Genomic DNA, 12,951 nt, shown 5'->3' with positions numbered 1-12,951 from the left:
CATGACAACTAGTCTACTTGGTGATATTTAGAAATGTTGTACCAGTAAAAGTAATTCCTAATTAACACAGTACAGTAATCTGTTTGTTAACCAAAAAATATGCTGTGTTATGAAGATCACTTGAAAGATGACCCATACAAGTGTTTTGCATTCTTCTGGGAAGTTTGCTTAAGGCAAGCTAACGAGGCTTTGCTAATCACTATCCTCAGTTTATATACCTCCAAGATCACACTGCTTTTCTTGTTATTAGTTTCTTTTTTTTGTCCTATGTAATAATTTCACAGACAATTACAAAACAAATAAGACTCCTCTTTTGTTGATAGGAAGGCAGCATTCAGGTGTTGGACACAGCTCTTGTGCTGAATCCGTCAATACTGGAATGAAGAAGGCGACAGCTTGGGGTGAGAGGAGCGTAGCACAAAAATATGAGCCAGTGCTATCACCTTGTGAGGGAGACTTCAAGTACGCAGCAAGGATTAAGACTCTGGCTGAAACAGAGAGGCTTTTTGATGAGCTGACTCAAGAAAAGCAACAGGCAAAGATTATTTTTACTTTAAAGTTGTGACGAAACATAATTGTTGTATGAGAGGTGAGGGATGTAGCCGTATAGCTATGCAAGCCACAGCTGAAATTCATGCACAATTTCTAGTGTTACCCTAGGAATGTGCCATTATCATTCCCTGCTCTACTTCCCATACTCCAGTCCTTTTCTTCATTAAAGGAGAGTCACTTTAACATAAACACAGTGTGGATGGAAGGGTTGGAGTGAATTTACTTTCTGCCTTAATGGAGAATGCTTTAAATTAGCCTTTCAAACAAGGAAGGTTATTCTGGCAAGTAAGAGTGCTCTATTCAAAGTAGTCCTTGAGAGGGTCTGCTTATGAATGTTACCTTTTGTATCAGTTTTGTATGACACAGTATTATAGTAACATCAGTTAGTGTTTAAGAACAAGACCGGATGTGTATCTATAATCTATATACCTCACCTCTCTTTTTGTAAGATGAGTTAGGAAGGCTTATATTGGCTCTTGAAACTATAATTTACAGCTGAAGTATTTTCTGTTACTAGATTGAGGCTGCATTGAGTCGAATGCCTTGTTCTGGTGGAAGAATGACCTTGCAAGCAAGATTAAATCAGGTGAAAAAGCTTCTACATATGACTGTTCTCTTAAGTTGCTCTTCCACAATTTGAGACTATATAGCATAAGTGAAAGTTCTGCTATATAGTAAGTGTGATTACTATGGGAATTTTTCTATGCCACTGAGAGTTGTTCCTGAATATGGCTGAATTTTGAATCTGTGTGAAAGATGTTCTCTATTCTGTAGACTTTACTGCATTAGAAGATAATTGGGAAATTACTGCAAGTTAATTATAAACACACTCTGCCTTGCTATGTAAAAGGTGTAAGTCTGGATAATTTGTATGCAAATGATTCAGAAAATAATAATTAGCCCTGCAAACATTTGATTTCCACCCCCTCTGCCACAAACTGACAACTTTTCTTTTGTGTGAGTGTGTGTATATATATGCATATAAAGAAAAAGTATGTGTGTGTATACATATGTATACATACTACATAGTGTATATTCTACATAAGACTGTTTATATCTTCTACTTTTTGTACATGGGATACGGTTTTTTTTAATTACTGCAAGAATAGCCTGTTCTTGCAATAACACAGAGAGGTAGATAAAGGCAATACATTGAGCAAATGCAGTGACTATGAAATAGGTCCCTGAAGCTGTAGAGAGGATGTTGCGCTGTAGAGGAAAGTGCAAAGTTTAGTTTTTTGGTTGGTTGGTTGTTTTTTGTCTACTTGAAAGTATAAAGAAGAAAACAAGAAGCCAAAAATAAGTAGTGTAGGTGGAATACAGGGGAGTGCCTTCTTTGGAAAGGTCTGCAGACTCTTTTAATAAAAACAAGTGTCTCAAAGTTGTGTTTTATAGGTCTCTGCAAAGCCTACAACTTCAGCATTTCCTAAACTGTAGTCCCAGGGCTTGTTATCAATTTGAAAGTAAAAGTGCATTCCAGTAAATCAGTACTGCTGCTCACTGTAGTGGTCAGCTATTTCTTAAATGTGTCTCCGTAACTATCAGCCTGTCCTGATTCTTGTCAAGTTTATCTCATGGAGTTTCTAAGTCATGTGGGGAAAAAAAACCAAAATACCTGAAACAGTTTTAAAATAAAGCCAACAACCCACAAACACACACACATACATAAAAATAATAGGAAAAGTTTGTAGGTCTGGCTCTAGTTTTTGGGTGCTAACAGAATGCTAGTAATGTGTCAAAAAGGATACCAGTTGAATACAGGAATAATAATAGCTTCTTCATTTTAGAAGGATCACTTTGTGGTATGTTATTAAATCTTTTTTTCTTTCTTTTCTTTAACTGTTTCTTTTAGGAAGCCCTGGAAGATCGCTTGGAAAGGATTAATAGAGATTTGGGGTCCATACGCATGACTCTGAAAAGATTTCATGTTTTACGTACCTCTGCAAATCTTTGACAATTCTCTCTTGAATGCAAATATGCTTTTTTTTTTTGCACTAATATGTAATTATGCACCCAGTAAATGCAAATTGTTTTGTATTTTTATAAGCCCGCAATAGTAGTTTTACAACCATGTTACCCTTTACAAACAGCAATATTTTGTACTTCAAACAGCCACCTATATTTTAAACATATTTTTGTTACACTTGAGAAAGCAATGTTTATCCTGTATTGTAATATTTTTAGAAATATTAATTATTTTTAAATAGTGATATTCAATTTATAATAAGAATAAGAAACTAAGAGGCAGCTTGTTTTCAGAAAATGATAGTGTTATCGTTTTGCACTTCGTTTTCCTCACAATTTTATAAATATTTATGGTATGATGTAAATATTAGCCAAGAGGAGATTTTGAACTTTAATACAAAAAAGCAACATGGATTACCTATGTTAAAGATAACTACTGTTATATGGTAAATCCTTTTAATTTAGACCTTATAACATGGATATTTTTCATTGTGACAGAACTGTGAGCATTACTTTCACTATGGCTGGCTGGCTGCAAATTGGTATGTGTTTTGCTAGTTTGTTTGCCGCTGGCTGTGTTAGGAAAATATTGCTCCAAATTATTCCATGTGTCTCCCAACAGTCACAGTGAGTAGTGTTGTGAATCCTGGTACTTGCGGCATCAAGAGACTGACAGCAGCCATCCTGTCTCCCAGGGAGCAACTCAACTCCAGCTGATGCTCCAGGACTGTAACTACTTAACCAAAGTTACTGTTTTAATATGCCAGACAGGGTTTTGTGCCATGCCAGTGTTCTGATCACGTACATTTCCAAATCAAATCCAAGCTGTATTTGTGAACATACATGCATTTTTCTTGGTGAAAAATATGTATTTGCTAGTTGGCATATTGCTGAATTACTGTCCAACATTGATATCTTAGTTTGTATTTTAATATTAAATAAATGTTTAATTAGATTCTTTCCTCCTGCCCAAGAACAATAATAGGTTCTGGGATATTACATCAGCGATAATGTAGGTTTTAATCATATTGTGTGTTTCAAATTCTGTCCTTGTTCAAGATGTTTAGCCACCAATGATGTGATTATAAGGCCAGAATAGCTGTCATAAAGGAAGCTTGTGAAGGTCTGATTCTAAAATTAGAGTGCTGTGTTTTGAGATATTTGATGAAGAACTGTTCTACCCATGCACAGTCTTCTTGAAAAATTGTATTTATGCAGCCACTTCTGCCCTGCAGCTTCTTTTAATACAAGATCAGAGTTGGGGAGAAGTCAAGGGTATTAGTTACTCATTTTCCCCTTTACTCTAAAATGTAGAAATTTTGGCTTGAATGCTTGGAGATCACTTGCTCAAATATCTATTAACGTTCCTGGAAGTATGTAGAATTTTGATGGTATTCCATATTCTTACTTGTAATTTTTACTCAGAAGGGGTTGAGGGAGGAAAAAAGAATCTTGACTTCCTTGTGCAGCTCTACTATTTAACTGAAGAATTTTTCCCACCATTTTAAGTTATTAACAGGTATGATTTAAAAGTCTTTCAACAGTAACATTCAGCCAGCAGGATTTTTCCAAGGAATCCATCACAGGAAAATTTCATGAGTCCACTAATGGTCTTGTTTTCTTTCATCAGCACTACAGCAAAAACAAACAGAATTTTCCTGACAGACATTAGAAACAAGTAGGTAAATCAGTTCAGCTATTTCACTGCCTTTCCTTATAAGCTCCCTTTATCTCCACTCCATTCTTTCCAGGGCTATTCATATTCATGTACTCTTTTTTATTACATCCAGAAAACTGAATTGTGAGTCAGAATTTATTTTTTAATCAAAAGCCCTCCTCCATCCGTTGGAGCTCTTTAGGCTATTTCTGTTCTATTATAGCACTGAAGGGGGGGGGGGGGGGAAGTGTTGCCTTTAGTAAACTTCTAGGACAACCTTTTCAAATAACTGTCTGGCTTCGGGTGACCTGTTCAGTATGGTGCCTTTGGCCTGATTCTTCAGAGGGGCTGAGAATCTGCAGTTCCAGATTAGATCAGTGGGAGGCCTAAATGCTCAGTGCTTCTGAAAATCAGACCCGAAGCATCAAAAAGTGGGGCACACAAAGTGCGTGTTTACTGTGGAAAAGGTGATGGCACTTGCTGTGCACGTTGCTGGACACTGTTTTTTGTTTTTTGTTTTTTTAAATCCCTTTTAAAATTCTTCCTATTACCATGAGCAAATTGCCTTGTTCCATATTTGGGGACAGATGATGACTTCTGGAAGAGCAGAAGCTTATGCTTCCTCTGAGGAGGACTTTAATCATCTTCCTCTTGCGTTCTTCCAGCTGACACCTCTCAGCTACGTAGGCATTTATTGCCTTTCCAGATCTACTAGGTTTTGCTAGGAGCCCCAGGCTTTGTTCTGTTAAAACTGCCCTTGCAAGACACTCCCATGCATAGTTTTCTCTATGATAATAAACATGATGACTCCTTCAACTCTGAGATTTAACCTTTGGAAAATAAAATTTCTATTTGTCCACATCTCTAAAAAGCAAATTAAAAAAAAAAGTATCTCTGTACCATTGATAGCTTTAGGTATAACCTGCCTTACACTGGGAGCGTTGTCTCTAAAAAGAGCTGTAATGCAGACTAGACCTTGCTGTGGCAATGCAGGTAGCATTTACAAAACAAACTTGTTCAGGAGCCAGGCTGGCCCTGGCTTTGTGGGGGTAGCACACAGGGGGTAGCACACAGGAGCACGGGTACCCTCCCAGTGAGAGCAGAAATAGGAGAAGCTCTTGGTAAGGTGCCAGGGAGTCCTTGATGAGGACAAAGAGCTTCAAGCTGGCATCGGCTGTGTAGCTCTCTTGAAGCTGGTGCATTTGGAATTGTCCAGGACTTAGGAAGGGGCTGGTTGCTGGTAGTATTTTGCATTTGCGGAGTGGAACAGAAGCACCCTTAAAAAAAAAAACATGCAGCAAATTGACAACTGTTTAAAACGGTACAGCAAGTTTTGTTGCTTTTTTTTCCCTGAGGTTTCTGAATAAATGGTTGCTAAACCTTTAGTGATTTTTTTTCTCAGTCTTTGCAGAGAGTGAAGTTACAGGAGTAACCAGCACTGCTCCAGTCTGCAAAAAGTCTGGTGTCAGGGGCAGGGTTACAGCAGAGACGGGGCTGGGGCTTCACCCCTCACCGTGGAAGCCTGGCTCCGTAACCGTTACTTGTCCTTCCTGCCGGCACCCGCTAAAGGGACCAAGCAGGCGCGGGAACCCAGCGCAGGGCGGCGTGTGGAGGAAGGCGGCAAGAGCGCCCGCGGCGAGCCGGAGCGCCCGCGCGGGTGCCGGCCGGGGAGAGGCACCCGGCCCGCTGTGCTGAACGCGCCCGGGGGCCCCGCGGCTTCGCCCGCGGCCCGGCAGAGCGGGGCGCCCCGCGGGCGGCGGTCACGGGCCCCGGCGGCGCTCCCCGCCGCGGCCGGCAGGCGGCGCCCCCCGCCCGCCCGCCCGCCGTGCGGGAGCGCCGGCCGGGCGCGGGGAAGGAAGTGGCGGCTCCCCGCGGCGCTGGGCACGGCTCGGTCGGGGGAATAAAGCTGTCCGGCCGGCGGCTGCCGCGGCAGGGCAGGGGCAGTGCCGGCGCCGGGGCTTCTTCGCCGTCCCCGCTCCCCCCCCCCTCCTCGCAGCGCGGAGCTGCGGCGGCCCGCCCGCCTCGCTTCCCCCCGCCTCCGCCGTCCCCGCGCCGCGGCAGAGCCGGCGGGCGAGGAGCTGCCTGCGCCCGGCCCACCCTCGCCGGGGATTATGCCAGCGGAGCGCGGGCATGTCGGCAGGCAGCGACTCGTAGGCAACGGCAGCCGCCGAGCCGCGGCGGCATCAGCAGCAGCGGGAGCCGCGGCCGCTGCGCCGGGAGCAGCCGGTGCGTGGTGGGGGGACGCGCGGGGGGCGGTGAGGGCGCCTCGCCGGGCGGGGGGCGGCGGGGCGGGCCCCTGCACCTGGCGGCTCCCCGGGCCGGCCCGGCCGTGCCTCAGCGGGGGCGGGAACCGCCGCGGGCCCGAGGGGAGGGCGAGGGGGGAAGGCCGGGCCCGCGGGGCGGCTCCAGCCTCTCCTGAGGGGCCGGGGCGCCTCGGCGGGCCCCTGCCCGGGGCCTCGGCGGGCGGCGGAGGAGGAATGGCCCCTGCGGGCCGCGGCGCCGGCGGGTGCCCGGCCGGTACCTCCGGGCGCTCCCGCGGCCTGAGCGGGGTCGGGCTGTCTCGTCCCCGCCCGCGGCCGGCGGGATGCGTCGGCGGTAAAAGTTTCCCGAATAGAGGAGTAAATGACAGGGAGGGACAGGTCTGCTGCGCCGCGGGGTCTCCGGGCGCTGCAGCCATAGCAGCACGCTGCCTCGGCGCCTCGTTATCGCACACAAAATAACGAAGGATTGATAGCCTTGCTCTAACGTACCCCGCTGGTGTACTAGCGAGGCTAGGTTGTGGTACACCCCCCCGCCCCCCGTTATTCCTTTCTCTCTGCGCTGGCGGGTTGCAGGCAGCGAACGCCTTTCTCCTCTGCCCTCGGTCGTGGTCTGAGTGTCGGCGTTTGACAGCCGGGGACGGGCACGGGCACCCTCCGCACCGGGCGTTTCATAATGGCAGAGGGAGCGTTTTCGGTAGGTCGTGGCTGGACGCGCAGGAAGCTGTGCCGGATGTCGGGGAACCGTGCCGGCAACCTTTCAAGCGCCATACGTGTGAGGCCAGAGCGGACCCTGCCCACGGGAGAGCCGTCGTCCTGGCTGCAGCCCTCCTTGTCCTCCTTCCTCGGTTACTGCATCTCTCGGGCTTGGATTTCAACGAATTCAGCTTTAGCGGAGGCACCGGGTGGAGGCTTGTCGTGTGGTGGGGAAGGCAGCGGCCCGCGAGCCCCTTGGACGAGGCCTGGCCGTGAGGAGGGGGTGAAGGCGCTGCCTGGGGATGGCCTTCCCGCCTGTGGTAGGAGAAGAGGGGCGAGACCTGCAGCGGCCTCACAGAAATGCCTTTGACTAATTACAGCTGAGGAAGAGCCTCGTGGGCTTCCAGGGCTCGAGACCCCCGCTGCGGTCAGTGAACTGCTGGGTGGCTGACTGGAGGTCGGCCATGCTCCTGAGGCGATGCCTCCCCTCGGGAGGGCAGGAGGAAGAGATTGTCCCTTTAAAAAGAGCAGAACGCCCGTTCCCTAGCTGGATGATGGGCTGCAAGAGGGGATCCTCTCTGCTGGGCCTGGCGGTCCCTTCTCCTGGCCTCCCCATCCCCTGACGGAAGGGGCCCTGCCTGGTCCTCCCAAACAACCCTGGGCTCCATCCGGGAGTACGCTGCTGCCCCACGGCAGCAGGCTACAGCGTGAACAACTTCAGCTTTTTGTCCAGCTGCGGGAGGGTTAGGTCACTCCCTTCCCCTCCTCCCCAGCCCCTCCACTGAAGAAGTAGAAGCGCAGAGGAGTGTACTGAGGTGCTCAGCCTGGGGCTGGAGCATCTTTAGAGTCAGGAATGGGGAACCCCTGAGTAATGCCCTGTTCAGTCAGACGCACAATTAAATTCTGTCACAATTTATGTTAAAATGCCATGACTGAGGCAAAGTTTATTTAAATTGCTTATTTAAGCAAAAAAACCCCTTTCTTCCTGTGTTAGTACCTGCTCTAAAGTGAGAGCTTCCATCTTCTATGTGCTCTGTGTGTCTGGAAGCAGCTAAGGGGGTGATACGATGCCAAAAAATGTCTTCAGTCTTTGAAGACATAATCTGCATGTGCTCAGCTCTGTACGTGACAGCAGTTCAACAGGACAGTGGTAATAGATTACTCTTTACGGACATCAGGACTTAAATAGGAGGTGGTTTGATTGCGTGTTGAAATATCTATGGCCTATAGGACTCCTTATCTTCCTATTGCATACTAGTTCTCTCTCTGTGCCCACATCATTTTGCTTGCACTGTATTTTTGTCGTGTAGTTTATTTTTGTCATGACTGTGTTGTGCTCCCGAGTAACACAAGACTGACTGCGTTACAGAGTTCAGCGCTGGCTTCTGAGTGATTTTTTCCACTGTTGAATAGGAGACTGCTGTTTGTAGGGCAGCCTTTTTCCCAGCCTTTGGCAGACCTCATGCCTGCGATGGTCAATAGATCGCTATATAGCTGGCTATTCTGACAGGTAACCAGCTCGTTGCCTTGGCCCTGGGCTACTTGGTAATTGAAATGCCTCTTCAGGATATACAAAGTAAAGAATGGCCAAGCATGAAAGCACAGTTGCAGACTTGTAGTGGCTTGCTGTTTTTCACAGGAATGCTGCTTCATGGTCCTTGCAATGTATATTTGGATTGTGGCAGCATCTCTGAGAGGGAAAGAGAAACGAGCAAGCAAGGGCTGGAAACGCAGCTTGTTGTGCTTCTTGATTTTGGTAGAGCAGACTTCTGGTAAGCTGCTAGGTTTCATTAATCATATTTACGTTTCTCTCACTAACTTTTAATTAAAAGCATGGTTGATACCACTTTAATGAATGTACGGATGTTAGCCATCTTCATGCATAAAAATGCTTTTTAATTCCCTTACTATTCCCTTTATGGCCCTTAGATGCTTTTGTTACCATTTAAACAGCATACAGTAGCAGCTGTTTATCTTCTTAATATAACTTTTTCTTGCATCTGTGTTCAGGAAACAGTAATGGTTTGAGTAAACAATTCCCTGGTATCCTTTAACAATATTTTTTTTAGTAACTTGGCAGAAAGGGTCATAAGTGATGTCTAAATAGTGAATTTCAAGGCTCTTGCTGACAGTAGCCTTTAACCTAATGCAACTCTGTTGTTCCTCATGCTTACGTGAGGTGGTGAGGAAAGTAAGAAGCCCTCAATGTATGACTTTGATTCTGATGAGCTTAACAAGGATCCTTCCTCAAAATGATTACTTTTTATTAAAATATCCTTTCTATTTTGGTTTGCTTCTGATGGTGTATTTCAATGCGTTTGTCGCTTGTTGTGCATCTAACAGCCCAAGCATTTATTGTGATTTACCATCTGGCATGTGGGAGTTTTATCTAACTTCTCATTTTAGTTGACAGCAACCAGTTTGGAAAGACCTTGTCCTGATTTTTTTTTTTTTTAAATAGAAGTTCTCAAAACTTGCAACTGACAGTGGTGCTAAGGAGTTTTGAATTTAAATAAATAATCTCTTTTTAGTCACAATTTGCTACTGCTTCTGCAAGTTGGCCAAATAGAGAAGCAGCACGTCCTTCAAGCAAGCTAATTTCAAGAAGGTTCCTCCAATTAGTCCAGAACAGCATTAATCTCCCCCTGCATTGGAATAAAAATCTTGTCATTCAGTTGCTGTCTTGGCAGCCTGACTGGAAGGCTTCAGAAAATAGCAAGTGAAAGCTGATGCTTATTCCTGAGTGTAGTTTGACTCATGCCATTCATGCATATTCACAGTAATGTCCTGTTCTAGGACCGGCACGATCCATTGAGAAACATTTTTTTCACATGATGTTTTTCTTTTTATCTTCCTCTTATTCGAAAGACATGCCTCATTTCGAGGAGAGAGGAGGAACAGACATCAATATCTTTCTTCTCTTTATTTTATTTTCTTAGAAGGAAAAAGCAACACCTAAAAACCATGGTTTTCTTAATAGCCAATTTCTCTAAATGGTGAAGATGCCTTCTAATTTAATTTTAAAGCTGGCTGACACAGGGTGTAATGCAATTAATATTTCTGTTTATCTCCCCAAATTAGTAAGATATGTCTAAATTTAATTTTGAGCCTGAAAGCATCTTATAAACAAAAATGTTCTGTAGTATCCAGTGTGAATGGAAATGGAGTAATTAATGTGGGGGGAGGGAATAAATAAAACGCTTTATTTTTAACTTTGTTTCCTGGGTGTTGGAGGAAATCCAAATGCCACAACATTGTACTGGGGCAGAGGAGTCAGAGTGTGAGCTCACCCACGAACTGAAAGGGAATGTGGCTTCTCTAATTGTAATGTCCATGCCAAGAGTCATTTTAAATGAACAAAGTAATGAATGATGTTTAAATGTTCTTAATGTAAGAAGAACAAAACAATTTAGCATGGGGCTAACTCCGATCCTATCACTTCAGGGAGTTTTAATCAGCACGATGCTAAGTCAATACGCAGAGCTCCTGAAGTCATACTTATGCATTTCCCATAGGCAAGGGGTTTTGCAGGTGTGACTGTTTCAATGGTATTTTTTTAATTAAAAAACCAAAAATCCCTAGAAGGTCACAGCAAAATGCTTCAGTAAATCCCACTGGGGAACTTAGATACCTTTTTCCCTGCTGGGTTTTCTTTCTTTTTGAAGGGTAGCTGTGGGGATCCAGGGGACCTCCTGAGATATGGCAGTATCTGGAGACAGAGCTGCTTCCCACTCCTGCACCCCTTCCTGAGTGTGCTTGACACAGGGTCAAGCTTCAGAGGGGAGAAGAAGTAAGAAGGTGCTTAGGCAAGTGGAGATAAATAGTTACTGAGCATATGTGGGTACAGGGAGCTGCATGATTTGCCATGAAAGAGCAGGAAGAAATCTAATAAGCATAGGGCTAAAACCTGCCCTGGAGAGCTTGGGCACATCTGAGGAGATCCCAGCAAGGAGGTGCTGGCTTTGCAATGAAAGACCACCCAGGAGGAGAAATTTAGTGCCTCTTACTGAGAGGGAAAACAGCATCTCCTGTGTGTGGGCTTCCATATGCAAGGGATGGTAACAAGGATACAGCTGTCTTGGGTTTGGTGGTTAACGCAGCCCGGGTCCATGAATGGTATGGAAAGCTGCAGAGAAGCCCTGGGAGGGTGCTCTCGAGTTCAGGAGTGAAGGTGTCAGGGGTCGTTGCTCCTGCGTCCTCCTGGCCGCTGCCTGGCGGGAGGGCACGTACCGGTGCTCTGACTCTGCAGCCGCAGTGCCACGGAGGGCAGGAACGGAAAGCAGACACCTCAGCTGATTAAGAAGTGTGCTGGGCAGAATGCGGCTGTCCGGGTAGGAGCGTGGGCACCATGGGCAGCGGCTGGGTCTTCCAACAACCCTTCACAGCAAAGGCTGATCTTTGGCTTCTCCTTACCGAGCTAGTGCTTAAGGACTCCAAATCAGAATTTTCTTCTGGCTTTTAAACAGCCTCCTGAAAATCTTGCTCAGACAGATTTGAAGAGCTACAACATCCCGAAATCTGCGTCCTTGTGGACCTCAAGGTTTTTTCCACAAAAAAAGCCCACCCTGAGTGCCGAGTATCTTGGCTAGCGAGGGCTGCGCACAGCTTTTACAGTCTCGACTGGGTTGTGTTTGGACAGCTGAGGTTGGTGAGTGCTGTGACGTTGTAAGCAGGAACCTTAAAAGTCTCCTCTGCAGGAAAGCAGTTGAGCTTAGGTAAGTTGGAGAGACTCCCTTGACACGATGAGGGAGAATGATTTACTGTTCATCCTTTCTGTTCCTTTAAACAGCTTAGTCTCCTGTCAGAGACCAGATACAGGGATTTCTACTTGGTTTTGTTTAAGTTGGTTTGGTTGGTTGTTTTTTTTTTTTTTTTTTTTTCCTCAACAATTCTTATAGTCTGATTGGGGGAGCAGAGGTCCAGACGATCCAGTAATGAAATGAGGTAGTTTGCACCTAGCTGGAAAGGCACATCTGATCATTGCAGTGTAACCAGGAGGACTTGGGAAAGATAATAGCGAATGAACAGTTGAAAGTTTCATAATTCGTCATTGCAGCAGCAATTCTTGTAATGGACGAGGAAGCTAATTTTGATTTGTTTGGATTGCTGGCACTTACATAATGGTTGCTCAGCTTTGGGACACTAATTCAAGCATATTAGCTGACTTAACCCACAGGGCAATGACCTGAGAAGGCGTTTCTCTTTAACAGCACAATAACTAATTGGGAGAGTGGGAGTGTGTAATCATATCAGCACGTTGAGCGCTTCGGCATATCTTGGCGCTTTAGGGGCGAGGCTGCGTTATCGCCAGCTCCAAAGAAGTTTGATATTTGCATGACTGTTAACTCTGGATGTGTAGTGGGGCCTTAATTCCATTATGTGCTTTAAAAGGTTATGGAAGGATTTCAGGTTTTTATAGTACAGCCATGGTAAACTGCAGTTCAGCTTCTGCTGTGTCTTGTATGGGTTACTCATAAGGAGTCTGGTTTGGGACTTAGTGGATCGCTCTGGGGCCTTTTCCAGATGATTTGGGTTGGAGTCAGAGTTATCACTCCATAGGGAGCCCTGAAGGGCCGTGGGCATTTCTTAAGAAGTAAAAAAATAATGTGCTGCCATCAGCCACTAGACGTTTGGAATGAACAGCAAAACAATTTTATGTATGTATTTATACATAATAAATATATACATTTGTAATTATGTTTTATATACATCAGAAGACAATTCAATAGGCATAACTTCACTTGTGATCGTAATTTGTTTCAAGATCAATACTAAACTTAAATAACCTCCTCCTAAAGGTGGAAACACTGCAGAATAATTTTC

General features: G+C 45.4%; 2 protein-coding genes across 19 annotated transcripts in view; both read left to right on the top strand.

The window, feature by feature from the left end:
• Positions 1–5,475, top strand: part of MPHOSPH9 (M-phase phosphoprotein 9) — a 34,826-nt gene extending 29,351 nt beyond the window's left edge. For 8 of the 10 annotated variants that reach the window (XM_072880250.1, XM_072880252.1, XM_072880251.1 and 5 more), the window contains 3 exons: positions 324–535; positions 1,070–1,138; positions 2,405–5,475. In XM_072880250.1, the coding sequence (XP_072736351.1) occupies positions 324–535; positions 1,070–1,138; positions 2,405–2,506 (383 nt within the window). In that variant the 3' untranslated portion in view covers positions 2,507–5,475. Of the gene's footprint in view, positions 1–323; positions 536–1,069; positions 1,139–2,404 lie in introns of those variants that run through there. The other 2 variants (XR_012045274.1, XR_012045275.1) reach the window with 2 other exon arrangements.
• Positions 5,476–6,228: 753 nt separating this feature from the next.
• PITPNM2 (phosphatidylinositol transfer protein membrane associated 2) overlaps positions 6,229–12,951 on the top strand; it is a 141,977-nt gene continuing 135,254 nt past the window's right edge. For all 9 annotated transcript variants that reach the window (XM_072880454.1, XM_072880458.1, XM_072880457.1 and 6 more), the window contains exon 1: positions 6,229–6,400. The gene's annotated coding sequence lies outside the window, so the exon portion shown is untranslated. The remainder of the gene's footprint in view (positions 6,401–12,951) is intronic.

This window comes from Ciconia boyciana, chromosome 15, assembly GCF_034638445.1.
Source record: "Ciconia boyciana chromosome 15, ASM3463844v1, whole genome shotgun sequence".
NCBI lineage: Eukaryota > Metazoa > Chordata > Aves > Ciconiiformes > Ciconiidae > Ciconia > Ciconia boyciana.
This window is presented reverse-complemented; position numbering and strand designations above follow the sequence as displayed.